Source organism: Artemia franciscana, chromosome 2 (assembly GCF_032884065.1).
Source record: "Artemia franciscana chromosome 2, ASM3288406v1, whole genome shotgun sequence".
In the NCBI taxonomy this organism is placed as follows: domain Eukaryota; kingdom Metazoa; phylum Arthropoda; class Branchiopoda; order Anostraca; family Artemiidae; genus Artemia; species Artemia franciscana.
The window spans coordinates 66,624,347-66,644,721 of record NC_088864.1 but is presented as its reverse complement, the minus strand read 5'-3'; the positions used below and the strand labels follow the sequence as shown (position 1 = coordinate 66,644,721).

The window sequence follows — 20,375 nt, the reverse complement described above, 5'->3', positions numbered from 1 at the left end:
GAAACTGTGACTCTATTTGTTTACGTCTATCCATTTTTAATTTTAAGCCAGCACTATGGTCAGCACTTTTATTATGTTATGTTGCCGTCAGGAACCACAAATAACCGGGGTAGCGATAGTACCTGGACCAAATTTTGAACTAGCATAATACTTTCACCTATCTTCATGAAAACACTTCCTTGACTAGACCAAGCATTTCTGGTAATTAAATAAAAAAAAGTTTTTTTTAACTGAAAGTAAGGAGCGACATTAAAACTTAAAACGAACAGAAATTACTTCGTATATGAAAGGGGCTGCTTCCTCATCAACGCCCCGCTCTTTACGCTAAAGTTTGACTCTTTCTCTCAATTTTTCTTTTTAAAACAGTTAAAAACTTTAGCGTAAAGAGCGGGGCGTTGATGAGTCAAATTTCCTCAGGCTCGTAACTTTTGATGGGTAAGACTAAACTTGATGAAACTTATATATTTAAAATCAGCATTAAAATTCGATTCTTTTGATATATCTTTTAGGATCAAAATTCCGTTTTTTAGAGTTTTGGTTACTATTGAGCCGGGTCGCTCCTTACTACAGTTCGTTGCCACGAACTGTTTGACATCTTTTGAGGCCTGTAGAATTGCTTGACGTCGCTTTGTTAAACTTTCTTGTACGGAAGTACGCGGAAGTAAACTATCCTTTGGAAATATAAAAGATTTGTATTTATTGCGTCTATTACTTTAATTTGATATTATTTATGCACAATAAGTGCTGATAAATTTCATTTTCAGATAGTGTCTACTCTCAGTCTCCTCAGCAATTTGATGGTCTGCTCCACCATAGCACACCAGTCAGACAGGACTACCGTGGTAGATCATTTTCTTGTTTAACTCCACGAAATGGATTAGATCCTTCTTCAAGGATAACCGTTCTTTCTGAAAACCGCCTTAAAGACCCTGAGCGAGGGCTTCAGGCTTATGGATTGTAAGTTTTATAGGGGCTTTGATGACAATCATTACCTCTATTTCACTCAATACTAAGCTAATATCCAATAGTAACTGGTTACAGTGGTGGATCTAGGGGAAGGAAGGGGAGGGACTACCGTGTCCCGTCTGACGCCCTCACTCCTTGTTTGTCTCTATGTTTTACTCTTTTTTTTTAAATAAACTTGTCAATTTGGTAAATTATTGGCGCCCTTGTCACATTGCCTTCTCCCCAAGATTTTGCTCTAGATTCATCCTTCATTGTTTAACACAAGAATTTCGAAATTGAAACTTAAGAAGATGTTCTACTTATGAATTTTCCATGCAATATATGTTATGTGTTTCTATTTTTTTAACATGGGAAGTGCCTTTTAAAAAAACAAAACAAAAAAAAGACGCAGATACGCGAGAACCATTATCGCGCTTAACTTCCCAAATAATTTACATAAGAGAAATACGCCTTAAAACTCGTTCCAATATATTTTCTTTTGTTGTGTTAATTTAAATTTAGTAAATATTTTTGGTGCTAGTGAGTGGAAAAACTCAGACTAAGTACAGAAATGTTCGAAATATCTTACTTGAGATTTTTGCTTCTAAACATTAAAAGTGCTACGGTAACATGTTGTTAAATATAAAGAAAAACAAGTTTGTTGTCAAAAACTTGAATAAAGTGAAATTCATAGTTTCCACAGGGGGCCTGCTGGACGAATCCCTAGGGGAAATCAATTCATCCATTTTTGTGTGAAGATATTTATAAGAGTATCTAATGTTCTACAGATATCCAAGGTGCACATTTGAATGCTTCAAAAGATTTATGAGCGTAGGCTGTTTCAATTACTTTGCTCAATGCTCATGTAATTAGTCTTAGATTGCATATGTTTTGTTCGTACCTAGTCGTATTTTTGAAAAATCTCAAACTGGTTAGACGGTGGCTGAAAGTTTTTTTGTTTTTTTTTTGCTTAAACGGTCCTATAGTTTAGAGGCTGTTTGTAAGTTCACTTAGCGAGCGAATTTATAGTCCATGAGGATCCCGAACAACACAGAGGACAGAATCCATCCTTGACGTACACCTAGTACACTAGACGTACACTAGAGTAACTTTACTCTAGTCAGTTCTGTAAGGTCCACATCCGGCATCCTTACAAAAAGTATCCTGATAGAATCCGATTATTATTGAAACAATCTTAACAAACAATCCCTGATATCAGAAAATTCCCTATATAGGATCCACGTAGACTCTGTAAAATGCATTGACAAAGCTATTGAAGAGTATTATAAGCTTATTGGGCCATTAGTTTGATTTTTAATGAGCATTGAATATGATATCACCACAATATCTACCCGACCAGACCATGCTACCCGACCAGAGTCCATGCTGTTCGTCTCTCAGGACTGCATTAGCTTCTGACTGAATACGATTCAATAGCACTTGGCAGGATAGTTTTCTCACTTGATACAACGCCAACCATTGCAGTCAGCTATTTTGCCTACAGTCTCGTTCGCATGCGTGTTTTGCTAGACATTGATTCTCAGCCATCATCGCTATGGACCATTCAGGGCTATTTATAAAAGAGTGGTTGGTTGTGATTGGGTCAAGAATGATTATACCTAGACATTGATGTCTGGCTAAGCTTGCGTGGGGCGAATCATTCCATGATACACCCATCCTCTCCTGTGATAGACTGACATTTTTTTTTGTCAGTGTATCTTAATTAAAGTCTAGTTGAATTATTTAACCAAAGATTATTTGTAATAAGATGCTAATAGTTTGTAAAAAAAAAAAGAAAATCACTCTACTTAGTGTCAGTTTTCAGTAGTAGCAGTTAAACTATTATTAGTTTAAACTAGATTTAGTATTAGATTATTTGTAATCTAATTCTATTCAGTTGTAATTATAAATCTCTATCAATAATAGTCTAAATTTCTAATTTGTAGTTCTGATTCTAAATCTAATCAGTTTTAAAATTCAGTACTGGATTCAGTAATAGTTTGAGAAAACTGTGTGATTAAAGATTAACTCCGGACATCGAGATGGTTCTAGTTTAGCATGGACATTCGAAACATTGTTAAAATTTAAAGCGAAATATATTTTTGTTATACTATATAATATATATAATATAATATATAATAATGATAATATTATCATAAAAATTTCAATAATAATGTAAAAATATAAAAATAATCAATAATAACAATAATAATCTTATAATAATATAATATAATATTAAAGAAAGGTGCTTGTTTATTTTATTCCAAAAGAAAACTGCATGGAGGTATACGCCGCTACTGCCTTTGCTTAACGTGAGTTATCAAGTGCAAAAACTTGCTGGAAAATAAATTAAGTTTAGTAGTTTAAACTAGTTTTAGTATTAGGTTATTTAGAATAGAATAGAATAGGATTTATTGGCTAGAATACTACACAAGCTAGCATAAGTACGTCAGAACAAATACAATGAGAAAATAAATGTTAAGGGATAAACATAGTTACAAAGTTAAATCAATTATTAAAATGTGAAACAAAATAGGGAACGAAAGAGTTTTTGTACCTCATGGTCAACATTTGGGGACACAAGTCAAGTTGGGTATTTGGAGCTCTACGAGCATGAAATCTTGTATTAGGAAGGATTGGGGGGTTTACTTTAAAGGGAGGAAGAAGACGTCGATGATAGTCAGAACTGAGGCACTTATGCCCAAAGTTCATGGTAAGGAGGTGACGTCGTGATTCCAATGTGATATTTGTGATAGGTTTAAAATAGTTTAGTACAAGATTCATTTCTAGTTAAAGAAAAGACTCTATGAATCAAAGTTCTTTCTGATTCGTTCAAAACCATATGAACATTTATGATATCTGTGAAACATACAATTTTTGACGAGCTTACAGCCGAAATGCAAACCTAGCGCTGAAATGACAAGATATTTACGTAATTGGACTCATTAGTTTCAGATTAAAACCATCCACTAACCAGAAATATGATATTGTTCAGAAATTTTCGTTGAAAATTATCTATATTTGCAAAGAAAATGGAAATTTTATTGTTTTTGCATGTTTCTGACGTTGTTATTTCTCGTTTAGTCGCTAAACAGGGTTTAGAAGAGACCTTAAAGTCCTTGAACCGGACATGACCTTGATAAACTGAGGTTTCAGAATCTATAATTCCTAGGACTACTTAACATAATTTGGAAAGACACGTTCCAAATCAAAACTCATACTATTCAGTGGCATAATTTAATTTGACAGATTTTTTCCCTAAACAGAGCATACCTCGCTGTTTGTCTCTATTTTGTCTCTGTTCCCTAAACAGAGACAACAAAAGATTAGGGTAACGTGTCAGTAATTCCCATGGCTACTCAGCGTAATTTTATGATATTTATGCAAAAACAGAAGTCATATTATTCAACTACGCATTAGAATTTTTTCAGGTTCTTTTTTTCTCTCATTTAAATCCTTGAAGAGAGGATTCAAAGGATTTAAATCCTTGATCCTACAAAGATCAAAGCTGAAGTTTGATCCCTAATAAAAAAAAAGTTAAAACTTAAATTATGCGCTGCAACTTAGTGTTATATTTTGTTAGGAGTGTCATTTGCATCCCCGTCCCCATCTACATTTTTTTTCTTTTCAATTATGTTTTTCAATACTGTTTTTTTTTTATCGTAGTTTCTACATGTAATAAATAACCTTTCATAAAAAAAAGTGTCGCCCCTAAAAAAATAACTAGCGATTTTGAAATTGTTATGAATGATGCATTAGTCAGAAATGATGATAATTATGTTAATCTATCTATTTCTAATTTTAGGATTAGAAAAGAGAAATTTAGCAAATGTCCCTAATTTTAAATCATGTGTGACAATAATTGTATTCATTTTTGCAATTTTAGGGAACTGTGCTCGAAGCGAGGAGTGCCATTCATTGAATATTGGCCATTTTTAAATGAGTATGTGAACATACGGTGTGAAGACGGCTTAGACAAGTTAAATGAACACTTGAAAAGGAAACGAATTGAATCCTATAAGAAACGTTTAGATCACAAAGTCCTCTTGGAAAAATTGGAAAAACTATCAAAAGAGAAAGATGATGAAGGCAACCTTGACTATAATGATAATAACGATTCTGCAATATCTGATCTATGCAACAGACTTGGGGATATGAGGCTAACATCCCCAATGTCTCCCAAAGATACCGCGGAACTGCCTATAAACTCTGATTCTGAAATAGATGAACAAATCAGTTCATTGGAAGGCCATGTACAAAAAATATTTGAAATAATTATGAGAAATAATCATACTGATGAAAATGATGAAGGATTGGTTAACTTGTTTAATTTAGTAAGTGAGCAGTTCCTTCGTTTAAGCTTGGAGGCTAAAGAACATCTCAAATTCTCTATAATACAAATTATCTCACAGTTAGGGGGAAACAGTATTTCTATCAAAGATAAGTTTCTCCAAGAGTGGAGTCGACTAGAGCCAAGACATGATGGAAGTGGTTTCAAAGCTTTTATTGAGTCCACGCAATTCGGAGTCTCCAATACTCCTGAAAGCCAGACAGGTAAGTCTTTGAATCGCTATTGGTAGGCATGTATGTAGGAGGGGATCCGTGTCTTTTCTCCTGAATTTTTTTTTCAACATTCCATAATTTTTTAATTTTATTATATGACTTGGCACTTTTTCATTCCCTTCACCTTGAAATATATTTCAGGAATATGAAAATATGTTTTATATGTTTCTGTAATTTTCTTCTGTTTTTTAGAAAAGAGTTCATTTTCGAGCTTCATTTTGGAAAATAGTGCATTTTTTGTAGATTCTTTAAAGTTTATTTTCTTACCTTTTTTTCTTTTGTGATTTTACCTTTTTTCTTATAAGCTGCTTTTAAACCCTAAAAAAATGTTAACAAGATAGATGGAGCTTCTAAAAATCATGGCACTCGAGCGTAGGATAGGCTATTTATTGATATATAACCTATTTAGAGCTGTAGATATCAAAAATCATTTGGCACTGAGCATTTCAGCAATTGTTCAATAGTCTCAAAGGTATAGGGAATAGAAAAGTCTGCTCTTAAAGTACACTTGGTTATCAGTTCTGTTAAAAGTCACTTAGAATTTTTGTTCTTCTGATTTTGTATACAAAAATGGATTTCATTCGCGATTGACATGTTTTAACTCATTTCTACTCTGTGACAATTGTTTGTCATATAATCGTGATAATCTTGGCTTGGACAATATCGCTCTTTTGGATGTAGCTTTTTTTTTCATCTGGAATCTAGTAAGTTTTTTTTTTCTCTGTTCAGATGTTAATGAAAACAATGTTGGCGTTGTGTTGTTTAGGTGAAAAGATATGATTCTTATTTACCAAGGATTTTCAAAGAACGTATAATTTTGTCGAGAAGTAAATCTTTGATGCTTTAATTTTATATTAATTGATTTATTATATTTAATCATAATTAATTTATTAGAAAATCGAAAGTAGCTGCGCGAGAAACTGTACTTTGTCACTCAGCTAAGTAAAAAGTGAACAAAAATAGCCTGTAGCAAAATATGACAAATAGAATATAAACTTAAAAGTTAAATATAAATTATATTTAATATATTATATTAATTATATTATATTAATATTATTAATTATTATATTGATATTATATTATATTATATTACTTATATTATATTATATTAATTATATTATATATTGTATCAATTATATTTAAATATATTTAAAAGTTAAATATAATTAAACTTCGAGCAATGAATGAACATAGCCCTTCTTTTAGAGAAGTCCGATCGAACACGGATGCTGAGTATCGTAACTGTAACTGTTGTTTAGGTTTTGTTTATTGAATTACTTACTTCATCCCACCTACTGATTAGGCTGATGAAAGCTAATTTGACCCTAATTTGAAAAATCACATTAGATAATTCAGTTTAAATCAAGTACTGTTAAGTGTTATAACTTAAACAGAATTATCCTATTTGTAAAACGGGCTTCTGCCTCAAAGCTACGTATGCCACAGATCGAGTTATCCATGCCACGCAATTGATGAAAACTATAGTAAATTATAGTATAGTAAAGTATAGAAAGTACAGTAAACTATAGGAAATTATAGTAAGCACTTGGAGGAAAATTAAAGCAACAATAACTTGTCACTACTTCAACACAGCAAATTGTCAACGCCTATGCATAAAATATACGCGCACAGGAATCTATTTGAAGGAGGTTTAAATAAAAAAGGTGAAAGAAACAGAAGCCATATAAAAAAAATAAAGGAAATGATGGGAGCACTCAGAAGAATGGAAATGTGTGGGAAACGATGGCAGAAGAATCGTGAGGTTTGACACGAATGTAATGCTCTCGCTTATGAGTCAACTCCATTTTTTGTGTTTCCTTTGGTAAAATGTTTCACCACAGCTTTTCAGAAAAATATTAATAGTGCTGCAAAATCAGGCTAAGTTTATCTTGGGCTTACTTGGGGGAAACCCAGTTTATACTAAAAAAGGCTAAATGATGTTTATTTCTTGTATATCCCGCGGGTCGGCATCGACACACTAACTTATGCCGATGGCCTTGACGAGGTAGCAGAAACCAAGTCCAGCCTACAGGCTCATGCATCGAAACTTGAATCTGCTTCAAATAGATCCCGAATGCGATTAAATTCAAAGAAGACAAATTTTATGCGCATCACAAAGACATGAACCCTTCCTCCATTCATATCGTGGTAAGTGGCGAAGAAGTTGAAGCGGTAACCAAGTTTGTGTACCTAGGTAGTCTACTATCATTAGATAACTGACAACTGTTCTGATACCGTAAAACGAAGACTCACCCTAAAAAGAGCGACCATCAAAAGTATGTTCTCCCTCTTCAAAAATAAGCACCTATCAATATAATTGAAACTCTGAATTTCTGATTTTCGCTGTTGCCATGTACGCCTGGGAAACGTGGACACTAAAAGCCAAGAATGAACGCAGAATCTCGGCCTTTGAGACTAGTCATCTCTGCCGTATAGCTGGTGTAACGCATCTCGACCGAATTGCCAGTGAGGACCTTCGAAGGCAACTGAAGCAGGAAACTACAATTCTCCGAAAAGTGCGATTACAGCAATTCTGGTGACTGGATCACACACACCAAATGGAAAAGTTGCGCCTACCAAGGGTCTACGATAGCCGCTAACCTGACAGACTTATGAAACTGTAAATCAGTACCAGAAGATTTCGCTTCGGTTAAATGTTAGATTTTAATGTGAAGAACACATGATATTTATACAAATGAAAATATTCTGATTCCCCCCCCCATCCTTGTCGCAGTATTGAAAACTGCATTTTGCCAAGTGTTAATGACATTCTTGATTACTTAAATAGGTGTGAAATTGTGAATAGTGTTGTTTTTTGGCTTTTATTCTGAAGTTACAATATATTCTATTGAAGATAGTAAACATACAAATCACGAACAAATGGATCTAAGGCGAGTGAAAGAGACAAGAAAAAGGACCGTTTTTGCGTTTGTACGCTTGTGATGATATTTTAAGAAAAAAAATTACAAACTTTTCTCCCTTTTTGGAGGGTAAAAGCCTTTCTGAACTTTAATCTTTTTTCAAAAAATTTTGCTTTCAACTTCTCTCCCAGAGTCTCTCGACTCCCAACATTCATACGGATTTTCTTAAAATTTGGTTATACTATTTATATTTTTTTATGTTAACATTTTTTGGGAGGTCCTATGGACAAATCCTGGGGAGAGTCTCCACCTAATTTCCCTGAGAGGAGGAATGGGAACTTAGCTGAAATATCACTATTTTTCGAAAAGCTTCTACCCTTTTCTCTTTCTTTTAGATGATCTCTTTCTTTCAGACTTTTTTTTACGGTGTTTTGGGCTAAGTTTTTTTTCTGGGGGTTGTTTTGAAAGAGGTGTGGAGAGATCCCTCATATCAGAGTCAGACCCGTAGAATACAATATGGGCCTGGTTTTTGGGATGAAAATAAAAGGCTTTGTTTTGTTGATTATTTTTCAACCTGAAGAGTGTTATTAAAGAAGGTGGACACATAGTGGCTGCGTACAATAGAAGTACAATGGCCAAGACGCGGGTTTGTTTTACTCGAAGTTTAACACCATTTTGGAAGATAGGATGATTAGTCTCACAATTAATATTAGGAAACTAGTAACGACACAATGAATAAAATTCAGAAATAACTTTAATAAACTGGGTATAGTTTATATTCAATAAACTGGGCCCTTTTCAGTTTTATTATCCACCTTCCGTTCAATTAATTTGCACAGTAGGACTTGAAAACACCAATTTTTTTTTTCTTTTATAATGACTTATTTTATTCCTTATAATCTCTCCCTTGTACTTATGTTTCAGGGCACCTAGGTCTTGTACGACATCGTTTAGGATTCAGAAATGGACATTGTAGCCTACCTCGTAGCTTGTTTGGAGAAAGAGATGAAAATGAAAAAGAGGAGGAGGATGTCTTTATAACCCCTAGGAGCTCACCTACGTCTGCTGTGACACCCGAAGAAGAAACAGACGTATTTATTCAAGGGTTAATCATTATATATATTTCTTTAAAGAAAAAAGACCCTTACAAAATATTCTTTACATTAAATAAAAAGGCAAGTTTTTTTCGACTGAAAGTGAGAAGCAACTTTAAAACTTAAAATGAACAGGGGATTACCCTTTCCTCTCCCCTTGCTCTTTGCGCTAAAGTCTAAAAGTTCTTTAAAAGCATTCTCACATAAGTTTATTGACCCTTGTGTTTGACCAGTATTTCTAAAGGAGTTGTGACAAAAAGTCTAGCTCTAGCGTTAAGAGCGAGGGTTGAGGAAGTGGTAGTCCTCTTCATGCACGGAATATTTTCTGTTCGTTTTAATTTTTAATTGCTCCTTACTTTCAGACGAAAAAGTTTGTTTTTCTATTTAACTTCTGACAGTTTTTAAATCATGCCAAGAAATCAGTATTTATAGAGCCTGGACTATAATAATCTGTAGACTTCTTATTAGAGAATGTATGAACTTGCCTAGGAAAATCGAAAATTGTCCCTATTTTTGTATGTATAAGGTTTATGTTCCTTGTGCAGTTTTGTATGATGTTTTTCTGTTTTTCTTCCACACTTTTCATATTTCAGCTAAACACGATAATTTCCTTCTATTGCTATTATATATTCTATTGCTGGGATTCCACTTTATTCATCTTCCGAGTAATATCTTTTAAGTTTAGCCTATATGGCTTTTATTTTTGAAAATACGCTAAAATTCGTTGGTTGAAAGTCGTTGAAAAAAAAGACAATTTTCCGTTTTTAAGCATGTTTAGATCCTTCCACAAAAAAGAAGTCCAAATAATATTGTAAGTTTGGGTCGGTGAATGGATAGCTTTGACCCTAATGACTCCAATAATATTAATATCTTGAGAGGTTTCAGAGGAAACATGTATCTTCAGACGCGCTTTCGACGTATTTTCTATCTTTTTATCATTTATTTTTTATCACGTACGACATTGCGAAACTAAGAAGTTACAAAATTAGGTCACTAATTAGTCACTTCCTATCTGTTGAAATATACCAACTACTACTACTACTTCTTCCGATAAATTTTCAAACCTATTCTTGCAGCCTGAACTCGTAAAAATTCATTCTGAACCAAAAATTCACTCATTCTGCTAATATTTTCATCTAACCATCAGCATAATCTAAGTCAAGGAGAGTTTTGCTTCCCCAATTTATTCCGTGTTCTCTCATTGCCTTTGCTATGCTCTTAAGACAAGGTCCATCAAAATGATCCTTAACAATAGGGATAGGACGCAACCCTGCTTAACTCCTGATTTAATACGAAACCAGCCACTAACTTCATTTCCTACCGTAACAGCAGCAATGCCATCCCCATACACAGCACTAATCACTTTAATGTGTTTATTTGGTGTGCTGTACAAGGGAATGATCTTCACTAAAGGTTTTTTATCAGCTGAATTAAACACTTGCTTGTAATCCATAAAACTGAGGGCTAAAGGGGTTTGATGATGACTCAATCAAAATAAATCTAAAAAAATATTAATTTGGTAGAAAGATAAGGCTGAATCTCAGCTACAATCTCAGCAAAATTGTCATCTTATGTTGAAACACTGAAACTTTAGCCCTGTTCAAAAACGATGTACTTGTACGGTGAACCATATTTTTCAGTTTTTATTGCGTTTCGCTGATTATAATTATTAAAAGTTTTCTATTTACAGTGATGAGCCATCCAAAGCCGATTTTGATGTCTTTCAAGTGTTAAATGGAATACCAATTGATAATAAGAAGTATCCATACCTTTTTATTTGGAACCACTGCCTTTCTCAGCTCGTGCCTACCCATGATATGTAAGTTGTTTCAGTGAGAAGCATTCAGTTGTTTTCGTGGTAAAAAGAATGGAGCTTTCTACATATTTTTAGTCAAAAATAGCATTTAAACCAAATCCAGGCCGTTTCTTCGAAACTATGGTAGAAATAGCTATGGGGTTTGGAAAAGAGGGTTGTCACTGAGATCCCACCGGAAATGTTTTAATTAAAGGTTATTAATTTTAAAGTATTAAAGATATCAAAGTATCAAAAGTATTACAATGTTAAATGCTAAAAGTATTAAAGATTTAAATGTATTAAAGATTTTAATTTAAAGGCATATTTCGAGCATGCTTATTCAATTTGTACCAATTAGTCACAAATCTAAAACTATTACACAATCTAAAATCTAATCTAAAATCACAAATCTAAAATCACAAATCTAAAATCTAAAATTAGCCACAAATTAGCACAAATCTAATTGTAATTGAAATTGACGCTGACCTTTAAGAAGACAGAGAAGACGCTGACCTTTAAGAAGACAGAAATGATAAATATATTTTATAGTTTAATGATAATCTAAAAATGTTCCGCCCTAGAAAAATGTTATAGTAACACAACTCCTACAAACTGCAAAAAAAAATAATAAATCCACCTAGTTTTTTCTGAATCTCAACTGTAGTGCGTTTGAGCTTGCCTTATTTACCTTGTCGGCTTAACACTAACTTCCCCGGATGTAATATCTGAAAGATAGCAATAAATACCTATCGAGCAACTTGTTAACTGAAACGGTATGGACAACTATACGAGTAACAGTATTAATCGCATGCGCTCCACCGTAAACCTAAAAGCGTGAAAGGTAAAGAATACAACAATGGGCTTCACAGTCCCTACTGGCGGTGCTCATCTCGGTTTCGATGGGATAAGATTTTATTTCTACAAAGCGGCTATCGCAAGCCCAAAAAAGTTGAATTCGCACTTTAGTGTCGGTAAAAAAAAATATAGCAAAAATTTAAGAAATGGTCAATGGCATAAAACCATAAGATTGCAATCAATAAAAAGTCAAACAAAAAAATATTTTTAAAATTAAAACAGGGAAAACAAGTTTAAACAAAAGTCTAGCTAGCAAGAATTACAAAGTATGCCATTGCAAAATAAACATTAAAACTATAAGTTAAAGTGGAGTGAAAAGGGGGGTTATTGATTTAAAATTTCAACTATGTGAGGGATGAACGTTCATCTATATATTTCAGTGGTAACTCTTATTGGGGCAAGAAGGAGGATTATTTTAAACAGAACATGAGGGGCGAGTTTGGAGGGGGGGGTAAATGTTCACTAGGGAAAAGAGACGTAGTACGAGGGTTGTGCACGGCATTGTGGGCAAAACGCAAGAAAATTTGTGCTCTCCTTTCTTTAAGGGTGACTAGATTTGCTCTTCGAAGAAGGGAAATGTAAGGCACTTTACCCTCATTGAAGATAATTCTTAGGCACCTTTTTTGAACTACCTCTATTCTGTCCGACAATTCATTGGAGATGCCAGGATACCAAACAGGACAAGTGTATTCGAGGGTAGGACGTACAAAAGAGGGGAAAATCCTAATGTGATTTAGGACATTTAAGTTTATTGAGGAGATAAAATGCAGTATCTGTACTTTTTAAGAAATCGTAACGTGGCAATCCCATTTTAAGTCGCTTGAGATGGTAACACCCAGTAATTTCATAGTACTAACAGACATTTCAGGGGGGATTTGACATGAGAAAGAAGGGGGAGTTTTTAGGAAACTAATTGTTAAAACTGTTGACTTTAAAGGGTTGACTCTCATATCACTAGCAGCAGCTTCATCTGATGTTGATTCCAAGATGTGAATTGGGTTACTTTTTAGATTTTTAAAACATGTTAAATCATCAACGAATTTCCATCTATCCGGGAAATTGCCACCAAGATTGTTTATCATGGTAAGAAATAAAATTGGGCCTAAGAGGGTTCCCTGGGGCACACCATTATAAATTGGGAGGGGATCAGAATATACATTCAGGTATTTGACGACTTGTGTTCTATTAGAAAGGAAGGACGAAAATATTCTTATTAAATAGGGGTCAACTAGAAAGGCATTGGTTAGTTTTTTTACTAATGTATTATGGTTAATTAAATCAAAAGCTTTTTGTAAGTCATCTGCGATAACATTAAGCCAGGTATTGGGTTGTTCAAGTTTATTACATATAGTGTCCAAGAGGTAAACAAGATGGTGTGCAGTAGAAATAGAGCGCAAATTTTCGAATTTCCTTTGATCAACATTTGGGATTATTTTTACTTTGAACCAATCAGCTAAAAAGCTTTCATGTAACTTGGAAAAAACCGGAGTAAGAGTACTGGGCCGGACACCAGCAAAATCTTGTTTGCTACCCTTCTTTTTTACGGGAGTAATAAAACCTAATTGTCAACAGTCAGAGAACTTGCCAGTAGAGGTAATTTCATTAAAAATACGGACAAAGGTTCTGAAAGACTGTGTGCAAAGGCTTTAATTAGTACAATTGGGATGTCTAGCAGACAGGTGCTGCACTTTTTAATGTTTTTGATTTTTGGTTCAACATCTGAGGGCAAAATAATTGGGAAATTGGGAGAGTGTAGATCATAAGAAGTATATACACAGAGAGGGGAAGGAGGCTTTCAACTATGGAGGACAGAAATTTATTCAGATCATTGGTTGTAACTAGGGGCTCTTCTTGTAAATGGATATCTATGTTATTATGTGTTTTCCCACAAATTTTTTTCATACTTTTGTGCCACTGTTTTGGCTTAGTTGTAAACAGATCCTTGACTTTACATTTGTAATACGCAGAAGCAGATTTACGTATTTCTTGCTTTATGTGTTTACTCAGTGAATTAGCTTCAGATGTTTTACCATTCCGAAAAAGATTAATTTTAAGGCTAATTAAGTTTTTTTTAACTGACCAGTAATGTAAGGTTTGTCATTGGAACACGATTTTACTTTTTTTTTTTTCGGGGAAGGATTCTAAGTATTTGGTTTTAATCAGATTTTGGAAGTAAGACAATTTAATATTAATGTCGTTATTCCCCTTAAGATCTGGTCAGTTTTCATTCATGATCCAAGATCCAAACTCGAAAAGGCCTTCGTTGAAAATTAGACGACAAGAGAATTGGGTAACTGAAAATGTATGATTAAAGCTGAAAAGGGGCTTTATTAATAAATAAAAATGGTAGTTTTATCCTAAATGGGGCAAAGGAACAGGTGAGTTCTAGAAACTGTGCATATTCGTGCAAATCAGGTCAACAGTAGTATTTCCTTTGGTTGTTGGTATTTTTACTATCTATTTTAAATAAGGGAACTAAAAAGGGAATTTAACTTTAGGTCATTAGCATCACCTACTAAGGGAATACCGGCGTTTAGGAATTTGCAGAGAACAAAGTCGGCATAACTATGTAGTTGCTGGGAGAAACCGCTGTCTTTGTGCAGCGTTTTGATTTGGGGGATAATAAAAGCAGCAACAAAACAATCAAATTAAAAGGGTGAGGGTCTCAAGACTTTGGGTCTCGCACTTACCCAAATGATTTCATCATAATCTGGAAGATCGGAAGTATGAATTAATTTACTATTTTAATTAATTATTTTAATTATTATTTAATTATTTTGAATTAATTGACCTATTTTAGTTTTTTTGGAGTGTTGCCAGGAACGTTTTTGGAGCTCTAGCATACAGCGAGGATTCATACTTGGCAGCGAGTCTGATGCAAGACTTTTAAAGCGAGATTAGCGGCAGAACGGATTTGCAGCGAAGGTTTATCCCCAGCCTCCTTATGCAGGTTGTTCTTATCCGATCAAGGTGGACTTTCCAACAAAGATATGTGATTCCAGGGAGACGAAGCTCGTCGACTTTCTTAATAGCTTCGTTCAAAAAAATGTAGCTGGGGTGTGTACATGGTACTTCTGAATGGGAGATCATCAGCTCTTTTGGTTTTGATGCAACGAATCTGACCATCCAGGCATTAGACCACTTTTCAATTTCCAGCACTTCTGTCTGTAGTGACAGGGATGCTTAGGTTTGGTCATCATGTTTTGGGATGACTACATGTGTTGTGGTGTTATCGACAAAGTGATGCAGAGAGCTTGCAAGTTGAACTCTCTTGTCAATTATGGAAATAATGAAAAGTTTAGGTCCCAATATACTACCCTTGGATACGCTTGCCTTTGTTGGATATTCGCACCAAGAACAACCCACTGTGAAAGATGAGAAAGAAAGCATTGGATCACCTCTAAAAGACGTCTTCTGAGACCTTAAGTGTAAAGTTTGGTCAGTAGGGCGTGGTGCCACACTATTTTGAAAGCTTTAGCAATGTCTAGTGAGAATAACCTGGTGTCGTTTCCTTTCTCTAGAAGTTCGATCCACTCTTGGGCTATTAAGAAGTAAAGTGTTGAGAGCTTCCGGCGGAATCTACATTGGCGGTTGCCTAAAAGCTCATTTGACTTCAGGTATTGATAAAGTTAACGGTTTGAAATATTTTTTGTAAAATTTCCTAATACAGGAGAGAAGGCTGATAGGGCTATAAGACACCACACTCATTGGATCGCCTTCTGGCTTAGGTATAGGAATAGCATAGGCAGATTTTCATGTGCGGGCAAAGACTCCAGATGAAAAACATAGCCTGAAGAGTGGTGACAAAGATCCAGCGATTTCGGCGCTACATTTCTTAAAGACTATTTGGTATATTATTAGGGCTCATGGATTTGGTCACATCAAGGCTAAATAATCCGAACGACCTTAGGAGTGGAAGAGTTCACAATCAAGGACATCAGTGATGACGATCATACGCGACCAAGGATAGCATCGGTTCGTTCAGGGCAATCTGGAAATTCTTTACCGTCGTCTTCCAGGTTTAAGAATTCAGAAAACGCACTGGCCAGAGCTTTGGTCTTTGCCTTTAGGTCTTTGATAATAGTCTTCTTGCTAATTTTTTGGAAAGGAATCGGACATCCTTTAGATAACGGTAAGCGCTCTTTGACAACTCTCCACCAGCTTTTAGCAGAGATATTTTGGAGCCTGGAAGCAAATTTTCTCTGTATTAAAAATGCGATTGCCGAATCGCACGAGCTGCGTCTTTACAAGCTTTTATGAATCAAGTCTGTCCTTTCCACTCTTTGAGAATGGTCATCGATTGTGTGCCTTTTGGTTTGCTCGGATAGCTTTTTTGCAGTGGACGATCAACCAAGGTTGTCCTTGGTGGATACCTAGATCCGCTTCGGTGGGATGTAACTTGCGATACTGTCGATTATGGCCTGCTGGTACCTTTCTGCTGCTTTCTGGGGCTCCTCAAGGAGAAAAAGTCTCCCTTGCTAGATTTCAGCGTGGTAATGTGGGACCCAGAGTTTGAACTCGGGTGTAGCAATACATGTAGGGTTTAGAATCGGATTTTACTTATGAGATTATGCGAAAGCGTCTCCACATTAATCCAAACAAGAAGAGAAAGAAGGGGGAGTGAATAATAGTATTTTAGGGATAAATGTATATTAAAAACTTAGATTAACAGTTATAATATTATAATAAATAATATATTATAATAAATACTATATTAATAATTAGCATAATAAATATTATAATAAAATTATTTTATAATAAATATAATAGGTTGTTGGGTTTTTTTTTTTTATTCCCATCTGTTATCTGGAATTGTTCATCGTCCGAAATCATGCTTATATTGGTGACTTTGATATTATCATAATACATCTATGAATATTTTGAATTTTAAAATGGTGGTGCTGAATGAAGAGAACATTTAGCGCAAAAGCTAAAATATTTCGCCGAAAACCGAAGCAAAACATCATTGTATTTGATTTTTTTAAAAAACGCTAAGATCTCCTTTGTACAAACAATCCAGCAAAATATAAAACATAATAAACTAAATAAAAAGACAAATCTTTGTTTTTCTGGTTTTTAATTTTTTATTTTGTGTATTCATTATCATTTTATTTTATAATTAGGATGGTTGAGCAAATATCAAAATGTTTGCATTGATTTTGCTTCTTATGGACTGAATATTGGTCCCCTTTTATTAATTATATGTTTTGCCGAAATTTCTTTTTGTTTGCTTTGAATGAGACTTGAGACAGACTGAGAATTGTCTAGGTTGAACAGGCAGATGTGTGATTGGACTTTATTAAACTCAGTGTTAAAACTAGCTCTTTAGGAAATTCTATATGGCATTGATTATAGTGTCTTTGCTTGTTTTTTCCCATAGTTTTGTGTGTGCTTCGTGAACCTGACTATAGAGCGGATAAAAATTTATGCTTAGCTGAGAGATACGTCAGACACACGGATTATGATTTCCTGACCAAAATTCACGTACTCCGGAAATTCTACAGTGGTGGCTGTTGGAGGGGCCTCAGATCCACACTGGTTTTCCAATCATACTGATCAAAATGTTTGTGTAATCCAATTTCCAACAAGGCTCTTAATAAATTAGATAAAAGTCTTGATAAATTAATAAAGTCACGTGGCGGTGCAGTGGGTTTGGCCTGAGCTTGAAAATATGGGACCCAGAGATTGAACCCGGCTACGTCAACGCAGTGACTTCAGTAGTCACGAAGTGTCGTTAATCCGATTATTTGGTTTATCCATTGGAGTCATAATAGTCACCGGACTGGAGTCCGTATAGAAATCAGTACGAAGTTTATAATCTTGAAATAGCGAAAGTCAGTTTATATCCCTCCAGTATTGTAAAAGAAAAAAAAAATGTGGCCAATTTTCTGTTGATGTGACATTAGGAACACTTATAGACGTAAAACGGACTTTTTAGGCGATCCAGAAAATTAATTCAGGGAGACTTTTTCAGATTCTTATAGCTGTGTCCTTCTTTGAATTGTATAATTTTGAATTCGTTTTTTTTTTGCCTCTATTTCTGAAATCGGGAACCTTAACAGCCTCTACTGTTATGCCTCTTGTACTTTATCAAGTTAATATATTCAAGTTAATCCTTTGTTTTTCTCTTAGGTTTGGAAGTCCTTCTTTAAGAAGACCAATAGCCTCGAGTCTGCCCCCATCTCCTGTCAGCGAACCTGTTGGAAGGTTCAGGAACGTTGCAAGAAAATTACCTATGGGTATTTCACCCTTAGCGAAACACCCGTGATAGTTTGATGATATTCTTCTATTAATTGCTTTTAATGCTGTGTTTCTATATTTTACCCCAGTTTTCCTTCCTCTTATCCTCTCTTAAGGTACGATAACAGCTATTAACAAAAATGATATTTATAACATCTTCCATTAACCATCAGGTAAACATGCTGGGCAAAGTGACGGCGATAATTGCTCCCACTTCAAATATGTAGTGTTGATTGGAACTAACCTTGGGTTTTCAATTCAGTGTTCATATAGCTTTTTTTCTATTGTTTCTGAAAAAAGAGGGTTCTCGTTTTAACACATCTTTTGAGATAGAAACATCGGATAGGGTACAAAGTAAAAAAGATGTCTCTAGAATCTGTCTTATTGTTTTGTCATGGATAGACAAAAACGCTCAAGAATTAAAAAGAACAAAATTCTAAATCATTATAAAATTTATACATTCTTTTTTGCCAATGATGAGCATGAATTTTTTTTCTTAAGCGGCTTGATTTGAAAAAAAAATTAAAAGCTTTGATGGTTTGTCGTATTTCACGACTCTGATATAAAGAAATCAATAAATAAATTTGTGATAGTAAAAATAATTAATAATTGATGCTTTTTGAATTGGTCAAAGTACTTACCCCCTCCTAAAGTCCCCTCACCCACCCCAAAAAAATGATTTTTAAATTGTTCTTCCACTTCAGGCTATCGGACTAAAATCAATCGTTTCTCGATAGTTTGGCTGACAAAAATTCAAAGACTGCTTATGAATGAGAGGCAGCAAGAATTTTTGAAGAAAAAACAAACAGACAATTGAACCTGATGGAAAAATTGCCTTTGTGCTGTGATGTGTAACTCAAAACTTATTGTAGCGCAATGCCACATGGGGTCAACATAGCTACGCATACTCGTCCTCCATCCTTCTCTGATAAAGAATAACATCCCACAAAATATATCGATTTAAAACTTCTTAAAATTTCCATTGCTCTTTGGCTAAAATGAGGAAATCAAAATCCTTTTTTTTCTAGACAGTTGTTTCTGTTTGTTTCTAAGTAAATTTTAATAGCATCCGACAAATCGACGTGCAGTTAGAACTTCTGATAGAGAAAAAGTAAAACCCGATGCAAAACTGTCATCTCTCCATACTGTCAGTTTTGATCCAGCAGGGTCACTCGCTGAAAATTGTGTAGTTGACTCAAAACTAAGATAAATGCTCATAATATATTTTATTTTTACCCGGCCGACGTATCAACAACGCATAGAACCTTAACCAATGAGAAAAGACTTATCCTATACTTTTCGCTTCCTTCTATGGAGTTCCAATTTCCTTTTAATCGTTACATTTTTCCATCTCATTTGAAGATGCCCTACGTCTTGTTTGATCCCTAATGCCATGAAATGCAGTTCTTTATACTTAGTTTTTGTACTCTGTAATCATGGCTTTTTGGTATTTTTTTTTTTTTACTTCTTCTAGTATCATTTTCTTATCTTTTCTCATTCTTAGATGTTGTGCTAACTATTTATTTTAGTTTTATATCTATGGTAAAGGCTGGATATAACTTGTAAAGATGTTAAGTCTAATAGCTCGCCAAACAAAAAACAGTACTCAATTAGATCCGTGTGGGCTACCAAAAAATACACAAATATAGAGATTTTGATGACATGAGTTTTCATAAAAGTTTGGCGTATATGGTCTCTTGAACCGATTATTGGCTCGAATTGGCTATTTTGCTATAAAAAAAAAAAAAAAAAAAAAAAAAAAAAAAAAAAAAAAAAAAAAAAAAAAAAAAAAAAAAAAAAAACTTAAAATTTAGCCGACTCGCATTATTAAAAACGCGACAAATTTAATTTCTGTCAAAAGTGGTATCTGTGTAATTGTATTGTCAAGATTCAATAATATGAGTGACAATTTAGTTTTTTAATTAAAGAATTTTTTCATTTTTAAAAATGTAGATGTAAAAACAATATATTTTTGAAATCTAGAGGGTTTTTTTTAATGAAAATATCAATTTGTATACCAAC

At 34.2% G+C, this 20,375-nt stretch overlaps 1 protein-coding gene across 1 annotated transcript in view; it reads left to right on the top strand.

The window, feature by feature from the left end:
• LOC136043984 (ankyrin repeat and LEM domain-containing protein 2-like) overlaps positions 1-20,162 on the top strand; it is a 94,461-nt gene extending 74,299 nt beyond the window's left edge. The window contains exons 7-11 of the mRNA XM_065729068.1: positions 765-957; positions 4,832-5,499; positions 9,294-9,474; positions 11,154-11,282; positions 18,246-20,162. Of these exons, the coding sequence (XP_065585140.1) occupies positions 765-957; positions 4,832-5,499; positions 9,294-9,474; positions 11,154-11,282; positions 18,246-18,381 (1,307 nt within the window). The 3' untranslated portion in view covers positions 18,382-20,162. The remainder of the gene's footprint in view (positions 1-764; positions 958-4,831; positions 5,500-9,293; positions 9,475-11,153; positions 11,283-18,245) is intronic.
• The last annotated feature ends 213 nt before the right edge of the window (positions 20,163-20,375 follow it).